The sequence below is a fragment of the Equus przewalskii genome, chromosome X (genome assembly GCF_037783145.1).
Source record: "Equus przewalskii isolate Varuska chromosome X, EquPr2, whole genome shotgun sequence".
NCBI lineage: Eukaryota > Metazoa > Chordata > Mammalia > Perissodactyla > Equidae > Equus > Equus przewalskii.
Window position 1 is genome coordinate 78243530 of NC_091863.1, and position 20301 is coordinate 78263830.

The 20301-nt window shown below is 37.6% G+C and overlaps 1 protein-coding gene across 7 annotated transcripts in view; it reads left to right on the forward strand.

The window, feature by feature from the left end:
* DIAPH2 (diaphanous related formin 2) overlaps positions 1–20301 on the forward strand; it is an 816328-nt gene that overhangs the window by 510319 nt on the left and 285708 nt on the right. For all 7 annotated transcript variants that reach the window (XM_070605395.1, XM_070605389.1, XM_070605392.1 and 4 more), the window contains one exon: positions 9696–9820. In XM_070605395.1, the coding sequence (XP_070461496.1) occupies positions 9696–9820 (125 nt within the window). The remainder of the gene's footprint in view (positions 1–9695; positions 9821–20301) is intronic.

Below are 20301 nucleotides of genomic sequence, written 5' to 3' on the forward strand. Positions count from 1 at the left end.
ACCCTCCAAACATCTCCATTTCTGTTTTTCGTGCCAGAAACCCACAATCGTTCTTAACAATTCCCTCTTCCTTACCTCTCACGTTTCATCCACCCCAAGCCCAGTGAGCTCTACCTCTAAAATACATCTGCAACCATCTTTGGTGATCCTAGTCTAAGCCACTGTCATCTCCTGTCTAGATCATAATAATTGTTTCCTAACTCTTCTCCTTTGTTCCATTCTTGACTCCCTCCCTCCATTTTCCACATAGCTGCCAAAGTTATCTTTTTAAAAGCGTAAATCTCATCAACCTCTCCTACTTAAAAGCCCTTCAGTGCTTTCCCACTACTCTTCCGGTGAAACCGAAACTCCTTATCATGGCCTGGAAGGCCCTGCCTACCTCCTGAACCTTCTCTCCTCCTTGAATCCATTGTTTGCTTATGAGACAAAAATACCGAAAGTATAATAGATTTATGAGATGATGATACCCAGATAAAGCCTTGCTTTCTTTATGGACTGATTTGAGTGGTGAGAAAATTATTACAATTATATCCTCTCATTGCTTTAGTTTACATTGTCATTCTCTTATCTGTGGCCATATAGGAATCCTATTAGTATCCCCAGTCAGTTAATGAATAAAGAAAATGTAACCATAAACTTACTCTCCTTCCAAGTGTCTTTTATTTGACCTGTAACCTACTGCCAAGCAGAACTGCTAATCCGGGCGGCACTAATGTAGAATGGACTCTAATGGCTCCGGCATCGTGACCTCAGCACTGACACTGATCTCAGTGTAGTCAATGGCAACCTGCATTCGATTGGGGTGAAAGGTGATGGCACTGTCTATGTACATACCTGTGGACTTCATGCGTTAGACCTGTTCCAGAAAAACTTGGTACAGTTTAAGAATAACTGCTAAATCATGTACCTCCATTAATTTTCCGGATGAGTTCAGGAATACAGTTCATGGAAAACTTGGCCACAGTCACAAAAATTACACTCAAGAAGGCTAGCATTCTTTTTTTTTTTTTTTTTTGAGGAAGATTGGCCCTGAGCTAACATCTGCCACCAATCCTCCTCTTATTTTGCTGAGGAAGACTGGCCCTGAGCTAACATCCATGCCCATCTTCCTCTACTTTATATGTGGGACGCCTGCCACAGCATGGCTTAATAAGTGGTGTTTACGTAGGTCTGTGCCTGGGATCTGAGCCGGCAAACCCTGGTCCGCCGAAGCAGAGCCTGTGAACTTAACAGCTGTGCCACCAGGCCGGCCCCTAACATTCTTTTAATATAGCTTTATAGCTTTATGATGACAATATCTACATGTATTTAATTCTTATCAAATAGCATGTGGAAGAAAGTATTCAAATGGTTTACCAATCCATATAATCTTTCCACACCTTATTAATAAGGATATAATATACCAGGAGTAAGCATTCATGAATGCTTACACAAGAAGCAGGTAGTTGTCTTGGTGTGAAATAAACAGTGCTCATTTCTCACACCTGGCTCATCAGAACTTTGACGATGCTGAATATAATTGTTTTCCACGTGTTTTTTCTTTGTGATCTTTTTCCATAATATTAATTATTACAGCTCAAAACTAAAGACACATATAAACATATACTCAAAATTCCAAATTTGATGAACTTATAATTTAGGATTTCTTAAATTAAGATTTTGTCTTTTCTGGTCTTAGTCAACAAGCCTCTATTTTCCATAGCCCTTATATTTCCATAATTTTACTAATTTATGTTTAAGGCCTCCTATTTTAATATTAAGTAGCCTCCTTTCACAAGGTTCCTTTTACCATTAGTGTTCTAATTCCAAGGTGAAAGAAGAATGCATTACATAGATTTGACAAGTGAAGACATTAGTAAAGTAATGTCATAAAGGATTTATCAGCATTTGAAGGCTCTGGCAAGCTTTTCTGTTGAGAATACTGGTCCAGCCATTTACATAAAATCTCCAGGGGAGAACAATTCAGCATAGCTCAACCTCAGCTCAGTAAGACTTGACTTGACCCGTTACAATTATTTCAGTTTGAGGTGTGGACGAGTGAGCCATTTTATACTGCAAGGAAAACAAATGAGCTTGAAAAAAGCTGCTTCACGATGAGAACAGCAAGGCTGTATCCGGCTCCGCTTTGTGGAAGCTTCAGCTCGCGTATGTACCTCCCCATCCTGGCCTTGAGCTAAGACTGCCAACAAGAGTAGGAGATTTCAGTTTGTTCTTTAGCCTTTGATTTAAAAATCCACACGTCTTATTTGCTGCAGGCAGAATAACAGTTGCAGGAAAGACAGCAGGTGAAAGAACTGTGGTTCTGCACGGGCACTGTGTCTGTCCACTGCTGGTGGTTTGGTGGTCAGGTCACAGAATTTTTATTGCAAATCGTTATTTTGAGGGTTTCACACTTGCCCTCCCTCCCCCTTTACCCGCGCTGTCCTTTAGCCGTACTTTCCATAGTTATTAGTAGCGGTTTTTTCTTTTCTTTTCTTTAGAAGGCTCCATTTCTTTCTTTAAAAAAAAAACAACCTTCAGACTGAGGTTTTCAGGCTGAGAACTTGTGCAAATGTATGAACCCAGGCACTGAAATATGCTCAGTAACGTTTTGAGAGTTCATATTTAATATCGTTTCTTATGCGGGGTCGGTGAGCCAAGGAGTCAAAAGAAAGATTTCTTAGACTCTCAAGATCTGGCAGTAGTGCTCTTTTATTTAGAGAATAGTATAGAATAGCATGGGGACAGGACCCATGGGCAGGCAGAGCTGGTGCGTGGGGACAGGACCCACGGGCAGTCAGAGCTCCTGCTGCTGCCCTGAGTTGAGGGTTAGGGCTAAATTTAAGGCATGGGTATGTGAGTCATCTCTTTACAAGACAAAGGAAAAAAAGTTAAAATGGTACCAGTGCCAGTAGGGTCCGGCCATTGGGCGGTCCCACAACTTTTAGATAAGAATCAAACCGGATTGAGTAAATGGCAGAAGTCACGGCTCAAATATTATCTTCAACTAAAGACAAAGGAGGATTTTGGGGTGGGGGGTCAGTTACATGAGGTTGCCAGACAGTAAACAACTTAAGTTCTTGCCTTCTCCATTAAGAGTTTTCAGAGATAAGGCCATCCCCGCTTCCTCCTGGCGCAGAGAGGGAGGCATGGAGATTTCCTTCACGAATGCAATTGTCTCTAATCAAAGGGCAAACAAATTCCACTCCTCGGAGCCTGCTTCTTATCTGTAGTTTTAAAAGTAACCAGCCTAAAAATCGTCGTCATAAACTGTTTTAAAATTAAGCAGCCTAAAAATCCTCGTCATAAACCGTTTTAAAATTAAGCAGCCTAAAAGTCCTCATCAGTTTCTAAAGCAGTTTTCATGTTTTCTGAGAGAAGTTCCTCTGCTCTCAACATCAGTTCAGGCCATTTATGAATCCAATTTAGAAAAACTGCACCTCATCCCTAAGGACACATGTTAGGGGGCAAAGGATGGCACTTGTGAACATGTATTGGAGACGAAATGTTTTAAAATTTCATTTAGAGGCCAGCCCGGTGGCATAGTGGTTAAGTTCGTGTGTTCTGCTTCAGTGGTCCCGGGTTTGCTGGTTCGGATCCCAGAGGTAGACATGGCACTGCTCATCAAGCCGTGCTGTGGCAGCATCCCACATAGAAAATAGAGGAAGATGGGCACAGATGTTAGCTCAGGGCCAATCTTCCTCAAGCAAAAAGGAGAAGAATGGCAACAGATGTTAGCTCAGGGCCAATCTTCCTCACCAAAAATAAATAAATAAATTTTAGCAAGGATTCTGGTTAAATTGTGTTTTCCATTATGGTGACCTTTTAACAATTTTTACCCCTGAGAATCAGTCATTTTCCACAGATTGTTGTTGTTGTTGTTATAGGAATTTCTGATTTGTGTGCCATTTACCACTTACTTTCTTTAAAGGCCTAAGAAGTCCACGGTGATGAGCGTTTGCTATTGTTATTATATAAACACATTTGCTTCATTTCCATGTACAGCACTGATATAAAATGAAACTATTCACTTATAAATGCACTCGAGAAAGAACACAACTGTGCCTGTTGTTCAGGCTGCTTGTAATGTCCTCTGCTTTTTTACGTATGCTTTCTGGATGAGTCACTTCAAAGCTATGCTGCTTAGCTGATGGTAATTCTTCAACTAGATATATTCAGTGAAAGGAAATTACAGGGTGCTTATAATCGTGTTTGGGCCTACTCACATACACACTTACAAGAGTACATTTTTGGCCTTTCTTCGAGCAAAGATATAAGAAGTGTTGGGTTACTTTGTCAATGGGTAAAATTAATAGAAATATTTAATTCAGAGAAAAAAACTCTCAAGTTCCTGGAAACGCTTTTATATTTACATAAAATTATACTTTCTGCTCATGGTGTAGAGAATGTCACCAGAGTCCTCTGATTTTTGTTTCCCCTTAAAAGCGTATCAGTTCTCTTATATACTGTGTAATTGAAGAATCTTTCCATTTAAAATTTCACTTAAAATGTTTATCTTACACTTTACTTTTCTTAAAATTATGAATTAGAGCAAGTCTGTCATTTAAAATGTTTTGAGTAAAAAATCAGGCCACTCTCATATATTTGCTTGAGGCCAGGAAAAATGTCTATGTATATTTTTCAACTGAAGTAAGTAGATAAATAAGATTTGTGAGGAAAGTTTCTCCCTACATATAACTCAAGAGAGTATACTGAGCTTAAAAGGTTATTTATGGAGTACAAGGAAGAAAGCTATAATAAAGAACCCGAGAGCTATAATTTAATTTTTTAGTGTTGTAATTCAGATTCAGTAATTCAGTAGCAGATGTAAAAAATGAAATGAGAGAAAAAAATTAAAGTGCCACCAGACTGACTAATCAGTCATTGAAAATGCCTGTAGTGGGAATTTACTCAGATAGAAAATGTTTGCACTGTCATTAAAGACTCCCTAATTTATATTAGTGAACTAATAGAATGACAGACACAAAAAACACCCTGAGGCCGAAGCTATGCGAGAGACCAGCATTTCTAATCCACTGTGGTATTTAAATGTTCTGGACCTCCAGCTATCCTACATCTACCCCTGCCTCCAGGAAGAATATTTTCCTCTCTCTCTCTCTCTCTCACACACACAGACACCCTCAAGAAATATTAGAATTAGCATAGGCTAGGACCTAATTAAATCGTTAAATAAGCAGCACCGACTCTTAGCTCTTCAGATTGAAGCAAATGTATTCAAGGCAAATAATCAGGCAGGTAAACACGTGTTAATTCTTTTCTAACACTTAAAAAAATCTGCTATCTTTTAGGCAAGTCTAGAGAGCCGAAATAACTAAGTTTTAAATGTCTCCAGAGAAATACAGACTACTGCATAGGTTTTAATTTCCAGAAATCTTCTTTAAATTTGGCACTGGCTAATATCTCTGAGATTGGCTGTGCTTTGGTAGAATTGTCACTGGTCCTCAGACCTAGAATTCCATGTGCCCTACAGTGTGATGTGTGGTAAAACCTACAAAGAGAACACAGTCTAAGTTTGGTTCTCTCGATTAGAAAGACGAACTGGATTAAATTAAATCAGGCCGTAGTGGGGTAGCTGGCAGGGAATGACTGCTTTTTTTGTTCAAATTACGTCCAAATTGTTTAATTCTTGGTGGCGCTTATACAGTAGGAATTTGTCTATTGGAAGGTAGAGTATGGGGGAAGGATGGTGGAATATGGAATAAATGTTTAGAGATTACCTATTATGTACCAGGTCGAATGATAGGAACTTTTTATTTATCAAACCATTTAACTTGAATGACTACTCTTTAAGGAAGGTATTATTATCTTCATTTTGCAAGTGGGGAGATAAAAACCCCAACCCCGAGAGAGTAAGTAACTGGCTCAAGGTAATCCAACTGGTGTTTGGTATGGCAGAGATTAGAACCTAGGTCGATCTGACTCCTAAGACCATGCCTGTCCCCAAGTATAAGTGACATGCCCTTGTGCCAGGTGGGTGCAGATTTTGTCTCAAGTTGCTGGCCTTCCAGGTGCTAGAGACACTGCTTTACATTTACAATTTCCTGAGAAGACACCGTTTGGCTCGTATCACACCCCTGCTTGAGAGCAGTACATACACCTCATAGAGTTTTTGTGAGGATCAAATGAGTTAATACATAGAACTACTTAGAATAATGTCTAGCACATAGTAAGTACTCAGTAAATATTAGTTAAAAGCTTAAGTAATGACTAACCCTTATACCTTAGGAAGATTAGTTGAAGGAACTGGTTGGTTGTAGCCTGGACAGGTCAAGAAGATGCGAGTGATACCTTTCCTATAAACTGGGGAGTAGACTCGATCAGTGTTGCTACAAGGCAAAATGAGGACTAATGGGTAAGAAGAGTTCAAGTAGGCTGATTTTGATTATAAGTCAACAAAAATGTTTCTAATCATACCAACTGTCACAAAGGGAATAAGCCACTTAGGATATAACGAATCCTCTGTTCTCGATCTAGTTTATGCACCACCCTAGCTTCACTGGGCACCCCTTCTGTGCCACCCTGCCCACAAAGCCTGGGCCACTTGTCTTGCTCGCCAACCAGAGCGGGAAGTAAACACCCCTTGAAACGGAATTTCACCCATGAGAGAATAGAAAAGGAGAAGCACCAGCGGTGAACTGCTCACCCCCTCTAACCAGCTCTTCCACGTTCCAGTTGTTTGGTTTGTCTTATCTGGAGACCAGGACTGACTGCAGGATTAGGAAGGCCCAGTGCAGAATGAAAATGCAGGGCCCCATTTGAAAAATTATTAGGAATTTCAAAATGGCGACCACAAAGCATTAAACAAAGTACAGGGCTCTTTTAAGCGTGGGAGCCTGTGCAACTACACAGGTCACGTGCCCATGAAGTTGGCCCTGATGGAGACAGCCCGAGACACTAAACTGCCAGCTGTATTTTCTGTAAAGCTGTGGCAGTTCAGTCACTTGCTGTCTCGTATTTGCTTTTGTCCCTTTTCCCTGGGATTATGCCCCACCCTCACTCCCCAATAAGGCCTTAACATGCAGGCTTTATTTTAGGCTCTGCTTTCCAGGAATGTGGACTATGACTCTGTGCAACCTGAGTTTTTACAACTTGAGAGGCTGGTCAAAATCCCCTTTACTGTCACTTCTAACTCGAAGATACCATAATTCCACCAATTTCAGGCTATACATTTTCTTTAATGGTATTGTTTGTTTAATGCAGCCATAAATTTGCATGTGGGCTAGAATCCTTGGATTATTACATCTCTAGTATTTTATTCCCTTTTGTTCATGTATAATATTAATAATTCGTTACAGAGGAAGAGTAGGGGAGCCTAATAAAAAAAAGGTGTCCCTTACTTCTCTTCCTCGTCCCAGTGCCTCACTTTCCCATTTGTCGAAGCATTTCCTGCAACCCTGCCTTCTCTACATATTATTAGACAGACTTCAACTTCCTGTTTCCTTTCCATACTTGCATAATAATTGATGTGGTAACTTTCAGTCATTATGATTGTATCTAACCTCTACCTGCACATTCAGTTGCAGAAGTAGGCATACATTTAAATCAGAACCAAAATTTATTGAGATACACATATTCATTCAACAAACCTTTAATGGGTACATGCGTGATGAGTACTGACGGAAAAGCGAATTAGATAGATAGATACGGATTAGAAGTAGATACGGATCTTACCACTAAGTAGCTTGAGTTTTTATAGTGGAGACTGTTTATGTACATGAAACAAAAATAAGTCTCGTTCAAAGCAAAAAGTGATGTGTGGAAGATCACTTAAACAAAAGTGCCTGTAAATGGTAGAGAATCTGGACTAGAGCTCTGGAGGGATTTATGGAGGACTAAAGATTCAACATGTGGAACTGAGGTGGACAGATTTCTGGAAAATATTGTTCTATTCAGAATTCACCTTTAGAGTAAAACGCAATTTCACTGGATTAAAAACACTGTCTCTTGTTATTTGAGACAACTAGACTTTTGTGTGCAGAGAAACTTGATTAGGGTGTTTCTGTATTGAAACTTCAGAAGATGAATTTTCATCATCATCCCCTTTTTACTACTGGAATTGCTATTGCTTTTGTTGGGGGATTACTATTGCGACCTAAACCTGGCCGAAAGTTATTATGAGTTCATTTCTTCCATGAAACCTAAGTGACGTAAACAACTTGTCAATTTATATCTTCAGCTTTTCAGTCAAGAAAAGGAGGAAGGAAAACCTTTTGAATGATTAGCGAGAATCTACTGGAAAAACCCAAGTGAAAAACTTCAGTTTTAAAGTCAGAATGATTTCCTCCACAGCAAACTCATTCTTTAAATAAGGGAAGCAATGATTCCCAAGCCATTAGCAAATTTTTGGCAAGACAAGACTCTCTTAAACTTCTCCAGTAAAGAATAATTTCCAAGATGTTGTCAGATCTAAACAAATGGAACTAAATTGGACAGAACTTTGGGGACTGACAGAGTAATAGAAAAAAAAATGATTTGTCTTTAGTGTTGGTGTTTGATTTTCAGTGTCTTGAATTTCCATGTATATTTAGGGCAATTTCTCCTCATTGAGTTATAAAGGTGTGTTCGTCAGTGTGATGAATTTGGATCAGTAGGGTTTGGCTGAAATTTGCCAGAGGGTAGATTTTGTCAGTCTCTTCAATTTTTCATTGTCATTCTGATATGCCTCTGAATGAGACCAAAATTTACTTTAAAAAACAATAAAAAACAATTGTAATATTATTCTATTTCTGTTTCACGGTCCTTTAATGAAAAGAGCAGTGTTTCAGAGGCCTGGATTGAAAAACCAATGTTGCAGGCTACATATCAAATTCTAATACTTAGCTTGTCTTTTCACCTAAAACCCTGCCCAGTGCTGTTGATATTGATGGAAGTGTCTTCATACATAATTGGCCTTCATGCAGGAATGGAGTATCTATAAAATGGTATAAGTTAAAAAAAAACCTCTGTGAAAAGAAGGCATCATAAGAGACCTGGAAAGTGTGCATGTATTTAAGAGCAGTTTGAATAGAATACTTAAAATTATTGGTTGTCAATGAGAAGAGAAAAAGAAAAGTGCAGAGAATGTTAGGGGTAATTAAAGCAACTAATGATAGTGTGTGAGTGCACGCTGAAGCTTTGGGGGTGTGTCTGTGCATATGTGTTTGCTGGGGTTTGCTCTAAATTCTCTCTATTTATCAACAGCTATTTTTCACATCTCTGCGAGTATGAAAATCACTGAAGACCGGAACTTTTACCGTAGATGTTGGTTTATAAAAACCAAGATATTTCAACAAAAGAAAAATATTTGATCCTTTTATGTAATTTAACCTTAAATCATTTATATAGCCAAGCACATGCATTAATAAGATACAATCTCTTTGAACCATAGTTTCTCTTTAATCTTCAAATTAGATTTTAAAGAATGAAATATTAGGAATTCCATCAATGAATTTAAATAGAAATGGATTCATTTGAACTAATGGCTGAATAAAATGGTGACATTCCCATATTAAACATGATGATTCGGTGTATTATATTACACATTTTCACTTATTTCATGGAGGATAGAATTTTTATGAGCAGTAATTCAGAAAAATGTGAGTTGACTTCACGGAACTATTTTCCACATTAAAAAAGTACTTTGATACTGTTTTCTTTTGGTTGTTTTGTGGAACACCTGATAAAATATTCTAAACGCTTTGCACGTTGTTCTTTAGTTTCAGCTCAAATTCTCAAGAGCAACCTTGGAGCAATGGAACAGCAAATTCTTCATCTGGAACGTGACATCAAGAAATTCCCCCAATCAGAAAATCAACATGATAAGTTTGTGGAAAAGATGACGATATCCTTTATTTGTTTAAGCATTTCATTTGTTCATTTCTGTGTGTGTCTGTTTGTGTATCTGTCTCTCTATCCATCTATTTACTATGTGGTTAGTTCTAAACTTACCGGTCTGTTTATACTGTCTGGATGAATTTGTGTATAGGCTGTGTTTATATTTGCAGCATAAATTTTAGTTCATGGTTTTTCGAATCAGGTAGAATAGGGAAGAGAACAACTGTATAAGAAAAAATGCCATTTCTCAAAGGAGAATTTCATTTGAAGGCCCACAAGATATGAGAGGTAAGTCTTACGAGGCTTGATCAGACACAAAACAAAACAAAGAATCTCCTTATGTAACCAGTTGCTTAAAGGAAATGATCAACAGGAGAAGAATTTTGTTTGAGACTTTTTTTTTCTCTTGGTGTGCGTGCAAGTATTCTCCGAAGGCACGTGTATTTTCAAGGGCAGAGTATGACTATTATCAGTAGACTGAAAGGATTGTGAGGATAAAATGGACGCGTGGATGGATGGATGGATGGCCTGATGAGTAGATTGTATATTTAAATAAATCGTAGTAGCTATCTATATCACATTAAGCATTTCCTGCTAAATAAATGCTTTTAAACTTTGATTTTTACATAGAGTATATTCATATAAATTACAGAAATATATGAAAGGAGGACTTGACAAATAGCATTTAGCTTGAATTGTTTAATGTTAAAGCTGGTGTCTAAAGATAAACTACATTGGAGCTGGTATTTTTTTCTCTATTTTCGTTTTCAAGAGTTAAAGCTATATCCTCCTCTTCTGGGTTTAAATAAATATCTTGAACTGCAGATTGATTCACCATTTTAGATCTCTAGAGGGAACAAATACTGTAAATTCTTTATCTGATAATAAGTAAATTCCTTCAACAACTCTATGGCAGTCACCTTGTTTCAAGGTTAAATCTATTGCCTTTTTCTTCTATGATATGCTTTCTTTCCTGTCCAACTTGGAAGTGAACGGTACTAAAGTCGAATTACTTGAGAATGGCAATTTAGATTTACGTGACAATTTTTTTTCTTTCTCAGTCTTTTGGTTCATGAATTAATACCCTGTTTCGTGTGGTCCTTTAGTGATGCTGAGTACTTTCATAAATAGGAATATTAGAAACATAAATTTCTGGGTAATTAGAGGCAGGAAATCCTCAAAAATAACCTTGGATTGCATAACTGCTCACATTGGGATACTTAATGTGAAGATTTAACTTTACTGCTGATTAGATTTTTCTTTCAAATATGTTATATTGTCCTGTGGCTGGAAACACTGCCTACATTTTTCAACTTTTGATTTTGGTTCTTGCCTCATATATTTGAATTTAATTCCCAATCCCCTTGTTCTTTCTAACATTTTTCTTCTACAGTTGGCTTATGGCCACACAACAGCTTGCAACATTGAGGAGTCTTTGTTGCTCATTTAGAAAAAGAAAAGTAATTTCAAACCCTCATGAACTTGGCCTAGACTCTTTATTTTATTTCTCTCTTTATGCAGGTAATTAAGCACTTTAAAATGAAAATCCAGAGCCTTCCGTATCTGTATTTTACAGATGAATGGTTATTCTTCATTTAAGTGGCACTAAAGTGTGACTGTTTGTCCACAAGGGGATTGAAAACTATATTAAAATGTATGGGGCTGTTGCTTTGCATATCATGTTTTTTTAAAAAAACAAAATATACGGCAATTTATTTTAGAGGAAAAGTTCGAATATTGAGTTGAGTTGGTTAAAAAATCCAAATTAGTGAATTACGATGATAGAACCTGTTACTCAAATTGTTCTTGCTTTGGAAGGCTCCTTGGGCCCCCATTGAGAGTTTCAACCTTCTAGAAAATGACAAACAAAGTGCATGATCATCATATGGATCTATATTATATGAATTCTGGTGCCTACTTAGCATTTTTTTCTAGTTCTCTGGCAGTTCCAAAAGAGAAGGATATTTTATTGCGGAATACTTGATTCTGTTTTAAAATTAGAATCATGAGTTTCTTTCTAGTATAGGATTCTTTGTACTGGATGATCTTTCCAATCTTTCTGGCCCCTGCCAATAAATTGTTTTACTTCCGGTCATTACCCTTTAAACTGAATAACTACAGGCACAAGTATGGGAATAGCTTCCCTTGAAAGTAACCTTAACTACTTAAACAGTAATCTCTCTGCAAGGACTGTGAGTTCAAAAACTGAATAGCACTGCCACACCTCTGGGCTTTCAGAACAGCATCAGTGCTGGAGTTAGCAGCAATTGCATGAGACTAGACATCAACTAATATGCAGGTTGAATATTCACCAACTCCAGGTTGGACTATGTCCCATAGCACCATATGGGACTTACTCTTTCACAGTATTGATTGAACACTTATAATATGCTAAACATTGCCAGGCCGTGAAAATACAACAGAGCACAAAATAGAAAACTTGACCTCAAGCTGCTGACAGTCTGGCATTTACACGCTTCCCTGTCTTGCTGTCCCCATGGTTGAGGTCATGTCTGGTGTGTTAATTTCTGTATGTCGGTCATGATGCGCAGCACCTGCCAACATGTCGGCACTCACTATGTGTTGAATCACAGAACGTTATAGCTGGAGACAATGGAGATCATCTCGTCCAAGTTTCTGCTTTTACTCAGCACTTCAGAAGGGAACAGTGGTAGGCTGTGCTTATAGTTATAAAACTTTTCTTCATATATATCTTCTTAGGATCTGGAGTAACATTGAGTCACCTTTGTAGAGCCTGCATGTACAGTGTAACCAGTTTTGGAAGGAATACTCCACACCTAAGAATAGCCAGTGACTTTAGAAAGAAGCTCATCACCTCTGTCTGCCTTTTTCTCCTCAAATCGGTTGCTTGTTCTGACTCAAAAAAATAGATGGAAAGAATAAAATAAGGAAAACTAACTTTATACAAAATACCATTTTATACAAAATGGGGAGAATGGAGAAAATGCTCTTATAAATTGTAGTAGGGAGGATCAAAGAGTGTGGTCTATAATGGAGATATATATATATATATATATATATATATATATATATAGTGCTATATATATTGAAACACGTATTGTTTAAAAATCTAGATAACCATGTGGGGAAATTATTAATAATATCCTGAATTTTTTAGAAAGCAAAGTTCTTTGTATTCTTCATGCTGCTATTATGCTCATCATAATAGTATTGCAAGTTTCTAGTTCAATTGTTTGTACAGTGAATTGAAATAGAATCTATAAATGATGACAATCACTCTTATTTATTGAATGTTTACTATTGTAGGGGAGGAAGAGAATTCCTCTGCCCATTCTAGATCCTTCTGGCTGGTCTACAAATTAAATTGACATGAGACAGAATAATAGAGAAAATCAAACAAAGCTTTGTAACATGTATACATGGGAGAAAGCCCAGAAAACTGGGTAACTCGCCAAAATGGCCAAGGCTGCCAGCTTAAATACCATCTTTAGCTAAAGACAAAGGAGGGTGTTGGGGGTAGTGGTTTGGGGCTTCAAAGAGGAGGAAGGCCATTCCCATGGAGATGGAAAAGCAGATATTTGGTAGATACGAGGGGCTTAGCAAGGACCCTCATGGTCTATCCGTACCCAGAGTAATCTATGGTGATGGCCTGTCCTGGGGACAGGCCATTTATCTTAAATTTCTTTTAGGCAATTAGAGGGGGAGGTCAAAGTTTCTTTCAGAGTCTTTTGTTCTTAAAAATAATCAAGGCAAGGCACAGAGACACATTTTGGGGTGGCCAATTCTAATCCCCCACATTATGTATCAGACACTGCCTACTTTTACATACTTAAGCTTTTGAAAAGTGTTCTTTTATTAAATGAGGAGTATTTTCCATATCTGATGATGAAATTGACTACCATTGTTTCTGTGTCATTGTAGTGAGCTCAAGTTGTGTCAGGGTAACTTCAATAACTGGTAAAGTTATTTGCCATGGCCCTGTTGTTTTTAATTCATCAATTTCTAGAGGTCATCATTTTTTATCTTTTAAGGTTACCAGGAATTACATAGTCTGTGCCTGTGTGTAGCACCTATTGCAAATATTGGTTTGGTGATGTTCAGAATCACATGTGGTTTCAAAGTTTTGAAAAATAACCCATGCTTAAGGGAGGTGAGAGGGAACATTGGGAATAGACTTCTTGATCACTAGGCCTGTTCTCTTTGACTTGACGTTATATGTAGATTCTGATTTTTGCAGCTTTTCTTTTCTTGACCAGCGTGACTGCGAAAGTTTCTTTTTTTAAAAAATTTTTAAATTTTATTTGTGTTTATTTATTCTCCCCAAAGCCCCAGTACATAGTTGTATATTCTAGTTGTAAGTCCTTCCAGTTCTTTTGTGCAAGCTGCTGCCACAGCATGGCTACTGACAGATGACTGGTGTGGTTCCATGCCTGGGAACCAAATCCAGGCCATGGAAGCAGAGTGCACCAAATTTTAACTGCTAGGCCATCAGGGCTGGCTCTCTTTCTTTCTTTCTTTTTTTTTTTTTCTGTCTTTTTTCTTTTTTTTTTCCTGTGTTTTTTCTTTTTTTTTTGTTAAGATTGGCACCTGAGCTAACATGTGTTGCCAAACTTCTTTTTTTCTTCGTCTTCTTCTCCCCAAAGCCCCCCAGTACATATTTCTGTATTCTACTTGTAGGTCCTTCTGGTTGTGCTGTGTAGGACACTGCCTCAGCATGGCCTGATGAGCAGTGCCATATCCATGCCCAGGATCCGAACTGGTGAAACCCTGGGCCACTGAAGCAGAACATGCAAAGTTAACTACTCAGCCACGGGGCTGGCCCCCCCCTTTTTTTTTTTTTCTTTAAATCAAAGCATCACTTTTGCTTACTGCTCCTTGCTTTTTCCAACAGGAAAGAAGACCATTCTTAAAAGAGAGCTTCTTAGACTTTTAAATATGTGTTGTGGTCCATTCTTAACATCTTAAATTGTCTAAAAAGTACACTAACCACCATGTTGACTTTACTGCTTATATCCTGTTGACAAATTTCTTACAACATTTACTCACATAGATTTTGTCAATAGCAGGGCTGTTTATTGCCCAAAATCGGCTTAGTTTTTTTATTGACTGCTGGCTAAATCATTTCACCAACTGGAGGACAGGGAAGACTGAGCAGTAGGGGCACCATTAACACATTGACAAGAAGAGCGGACAGAATGTTAATGACATTAACACCCTGTCAACTAACTATCAACACCTGGGATCTCCTCATAGTGGGAGGGAGAGCCATCTGAAGTGGTTAAAAATCAAGTTACTGAGGAAGCACATTGTCCTTCTCAGACAATTCAAAACAGATTTGGGGTCTCCACTGCACTGCAATTATGTGAATTTTTATTCCACTATTCTTTATTATGAGAATAATTTTTAGAAAGATGCAAAAACAGAGTTATTAGTCAACCATGGCAACATTAATCGCTTCTGAGAACATGCCAGTAACGGGTTTTAGTGAGATGATCAGCCACATTTTGTAAAGTAGATGCCATATGAAACTGACAAAACAAAAACAAAAAGAAACCTCAAGAGCAAAGCTGTTTTTCGTTTTTCTGTGAATGTAGTAACCCAGGCTATTTTCTAGCTCCCAAAAGAAAAAATCGAGAACTTCAGACTAGACTGGAGGGAAGTTAACTGGCTCTGACTTTCTCTCCTTACCTTCAGTTGCCTGCTGGTCTCAGAGTCAGAAAATTAGGAAGTTCAAAGCAAAACTTTCTTTATGAAAGTGCACAGGCAGAGAGGAGGCAGGATAAACAAACAAACGAACAAAAAAGCCTGGTCAGTAATGGACATAACGCAGACACTGAAATGTATCCATTGTGTTTTAGAAAACCACATGGGGAGAAGATTGCTTTTTGAAAAAGGAAAACTGTTAGCAGTCCTTGAAATGTACACTCTTTGTAATGGTATTGGGAGTTTTTTTAGTTCAATTATTTGTGCACTGATTTGAAATAGAAAGTGTAATCATTTATAATAATCAAAATAAAAATGATAATAAAATAGTAATAATAGCAACTGTGTAGTGAATGTCATGTGCCGTTGACAGTGCTAGGAACAGATATACATATACACACACGTACATAGATATACATATAATCTCGAGTGATCTCGAAAGCAATCCTGGGAGGTAGGGACTATTGTTAACCCCATTTTAAATATGTGAAGATTGAGGCTACAGCGCTTCAAAGTTTCAACCATGTGTGTACGTAGTAAGTCCGGTTAATGAGGGCCAGGATTCAAGTCTTGGTGTTTCAGACTCCAAGCCTTGTGCTCCTAACCATGGTATTGTTCTGCCTCCAAGATCAGAAAGCTTCGTAAATCTGAGATGAATTCCATTCGCTGTGAAACTATTTACTGCTTCCTTTCCAATCTCCTTCAAATGGGAAATGTTTTCTTTTTGAGAGGTTTGTAAACTAATTTAAAAATTAGCTGCTCACTTACACCATCTCCAGAAAGCCTTCCTTAATCATAGCAATCAAAATTAATTTCCCTATCCCCTGTGTTCTCATAACATTTTAATACTTAGATTATTGTACTCGCTGGCTTGCCTCTACTCGACTTATGTGCGTGTCTGTTTTGCATGCTAGGTTATAAAATCTTTTGAGATACAGACTCTTATTCATCCTTGAGTACTCTACAGTAAGCCTAGCACAATGCTTTATAGAAAGTTATCTTAATAAATTTTTATTTAAATAGGTTAGAGTTCATTGGATGATGATTAATGTTAAACAACATTCTGGCAAGTAAATAGACAATATTAGTGTGTTGTCCTGGCGTAACACAAAAGAAAGGAATCTAACATGTTTCCAATGTTATTCCTTTGTTAAGTTTTGATTTCAAATGCAGGTATGAAGAATTATATCTAAAACTCTTAGAAATCCCATTCTGAGAAACTGTCTGAATGGAGCACGTTTTTTTAGGGTCAGTCAGCACAAAAATTTTCTGTTTGAGGAGTCCTGCTTGTTTGACCTTCAGCCTGAAATTACATAGACTATGAGCTACATTTTTCAAACTTGGTTGAGGGAATTGATAGACGTGTGGTGCACGATGCTGCTGGTGAGAAAAGAACATACTTCTTGGTTAGAGGGTGCTTTATAAACTCTTTCAGGCCTCTAGAGACTCATCTTGGAAGTCATCTTTTTCAGAAAATAAATTGGGACATAATTTGTCTGAAAGAGTTGATATAGCCCCAACCTGACACATTCTCGTCATTCCCACCAGAAGCTAAGTTTTAAGATATTAAAAACCTTTCTATGGGATTTATTCATATTGAGTAGAAATAATTTTTTCAAAAAGCTTGAAAAAAATCAATGACCAAAACACGATAAATTGTGTTTTTGTGTATGCACATGTACTAGAGAACATGTAGCATGTACACATATCTATATCTGTATGTATAGACACAGATGTGATTTAAAGCCATTTCAGCATTTACAAGAGCATAAATTAGATATAATAGCAATGAATCTATGAGCTCATTTCCTTTGCTTTGGTTCAAAATTTACTGAAACTTTTTATTTTCAATTATGAAGGGCATGTGATGTATATTAAATACATAGTTTATAGGCAATGATAGTGATGTTAGTATAACTATTCCAGTAATATACTCTTGCAGAAAAATCTCAGTCGTACTATTATCATAATGTAGAAAAATATGCTAGTATCCTTTTCTTTAATAGAAGTCTGTTGAGTTATTTCTAGTTAGGATCTGTTCGAGATATAGCTTATGGAAATTATAGCAAGTAAACTTAGCTTTTCATTAAACATTGTCTGTTCTTTTCTTCTGGTTTCAAATTTTAAGATATAGGAAGTGAATTAGCTTTAGAAGGTGAAGACTGAAAAAAATGCAAGAAAAGAAGGCAAGTTAGTATGTTTAGTAATGATGTAATGGTACTCTCCTTTGTGTTGCAAAGGTAAAATAGTATCATAAGCTCTTACATTGTCCAAATTCATTAGTGAAGTTAGAAATGGAAAGAAAGGGGCTGGCCCCATGTCCGAGTGGTTAACTTCACATACTCTGCTTCAGCGGCCCAGGTTTTCACCCGTTCAGATCCTGGGTGTGGACCTAGCACCACTCATCAAGCCATGCTGAGGCAGCATCCCACAGAGCACAACCAGAAGGACCTACAACTAGAATATACAACTGTGTACCAGGATGCTTTGGGGAGAAGAAGAAAAGAAAAAAAAAAGAAATGGGGGGGTGTGGCCCAGTGGCTCAGTGGTTAAGTTCGCATGTTCTGCTTCAGCGGCCTGGGGTTCACCGGTTCAGATCCCAGGTGCAGACATGGCACCACTTGGCAAGCCGTGGTGTGGTAGGCATCCCACATATAAAGTGGAGGAAGATGGTCACGGCTGTTAGCTCAGGGCCAGTCTTCCTCAGCAAAAAGAGGAGGATTGGAAGCAGTTAGCTCAGGGCTAATCTTACTCAAAAAACAGAAAAAAGGAATGGAAAGAAATATATAAGTAACATCACTGAAAATTATCCAACTGAATTTTGATGATATATATATCTCATAAGATATATATTTAGAGATATAATCACATTGAGAGGATTACATCTCAGCTACTCATTTAAAGCTAAGTGGTGAGAATGGAAAATCAATGAAATTTTTTTCTTTAAAAACTCTAGAAAAGCCTTCCAAAGATCATCGGCAAGAAAGAGAATAGGACCTAGTCACCAACTGATGTTGTTTGGGTAGAGAAATGTCATGAGTAACTGAGTTGTAAATGGTTCCAACGGGCAAATGTATGAACCCTCTTTACCTGATCAAAAGCAAATATTTACTAAATGACTTTTCTGTAGCTACGAAGGCATTATCCAATCTGTTCAATTACTAGATTCCTTTATCGTGGGCTGACTCCAAACCGGAAGAGACACTACTTCATCTTGCACACTGTTGAGAAATACTCTGTCCACAGATAAGTTCCATATATATAAAAGTACTTTCCAACATTAATGTTCTGTACAAATGCAGAGCATTTTTATTAATCATTTGAATGAAAAGATATTTGGACTGAGTATGAATGGATCTGAGTTCTAGCCTTGGTCTTTCCAAACTTGGGAAAGATGCTGTTTCCCCATTTGTAGAACTGAAACAGTAATAGTTGCCTTGCCGACCTCACGTATGTTGTTACTAGGACTGCATATAATCATCACTTGGAACATGCTTTGTAAGGTAGAAAACATATATGAGGTGTCATTTATCATTCTGCCCTAGACCTCACAAATGGGAAATAGATTATTTACCCCAAGGAAAACGTTCTTTATAAACAACCATGGTCTACTTTTGTCCAACTTCATTTTATTTGTTTTTCTAAAAATCTAAGTTCTATCAAAGTTTATTTCTTTTAGACTGACAGAGAAAAGATACATTCTTTAAAACGTAGTGAATACTTGCGGAGGAAGCAGGCTCTTTACACCTAATTATTCCAGAAGTTTCCATATGTTCGGTATTCAACAAATCCCTACCTTTTGCATTTTGGTAAAAGAGAGGAAGAGAGGACAAATGGGATTTGCAGATACTTGCATGCTCGATGAGAGGTGATATTCTAAATGCTAGGACACCTCTAGTGTAAGATCAAGCTACATTTTCTGCTTTCAAGAAAGAATGTAGTCAGGGAGGTAAAACCAACAGAGACAAGATAGCAACAAAGAAAACAAGATGATTTCATTGCTAATTGAATGTAGCACAGGCTAAAAATGAAATAAGCCTTTTAATATCCTTTCGTCTCTTTTTGGTCAGTGAGACAGCATTCCGGCTTTCACCACAGTTGGGAATTAACATTGCAACTTCATTATTTTGTTGGAAATATATTCTCAAACCAAGCAAAAGCCCCAGATGAAAAGTTAAATATGGAAATGCATTCCAAAGCCAAATGGAAATGACTTGTATATTATCCTTTGTTTTGCATTAACTATCTCCCTTAGCACAGATAATTAAGAACTGGCCATACCAACAGTTTCTCTAGGTTCAAAGATAAGTTTTTTTCCATGTTTTCATCAGTCAATTAGCATATATTTATTATTATTATATATATTATTATATATATTATTATTAGCAAGATCCTAACACTATACTAGGTGCTGTGGGACTGAAGCATAAAAATAAAGTACAAAACATCCTCTCTGCTCTAAAGAAGCTTGATATTTAGTTAAGAGCATGCCTATAAGAAACAAGTCGCTAAAAGGATGATGTTTGATAAAGTTGAATTGTGTGGCCTTGGTTGTAAATACATTAAGAGTTAACCAGGTTGGGGCGGTTGTGTTTTGGAGCAGCTTCATGGAGGAGGTAAGATTCCACTCCTGCAGAACATACGCTCTCCGGGTGCATGACGTTCACTGTGTTGGTTTTGTGGTTATCATCTTTTGTACTCACAGTGCCTGGCATGTAGTAGGGCTCACCATATGTTTGGTGAATGAATGAATGCATGGTTGGCTCTCTGCTGGCATTTTATTTCAAGGATATCGAAGTATCT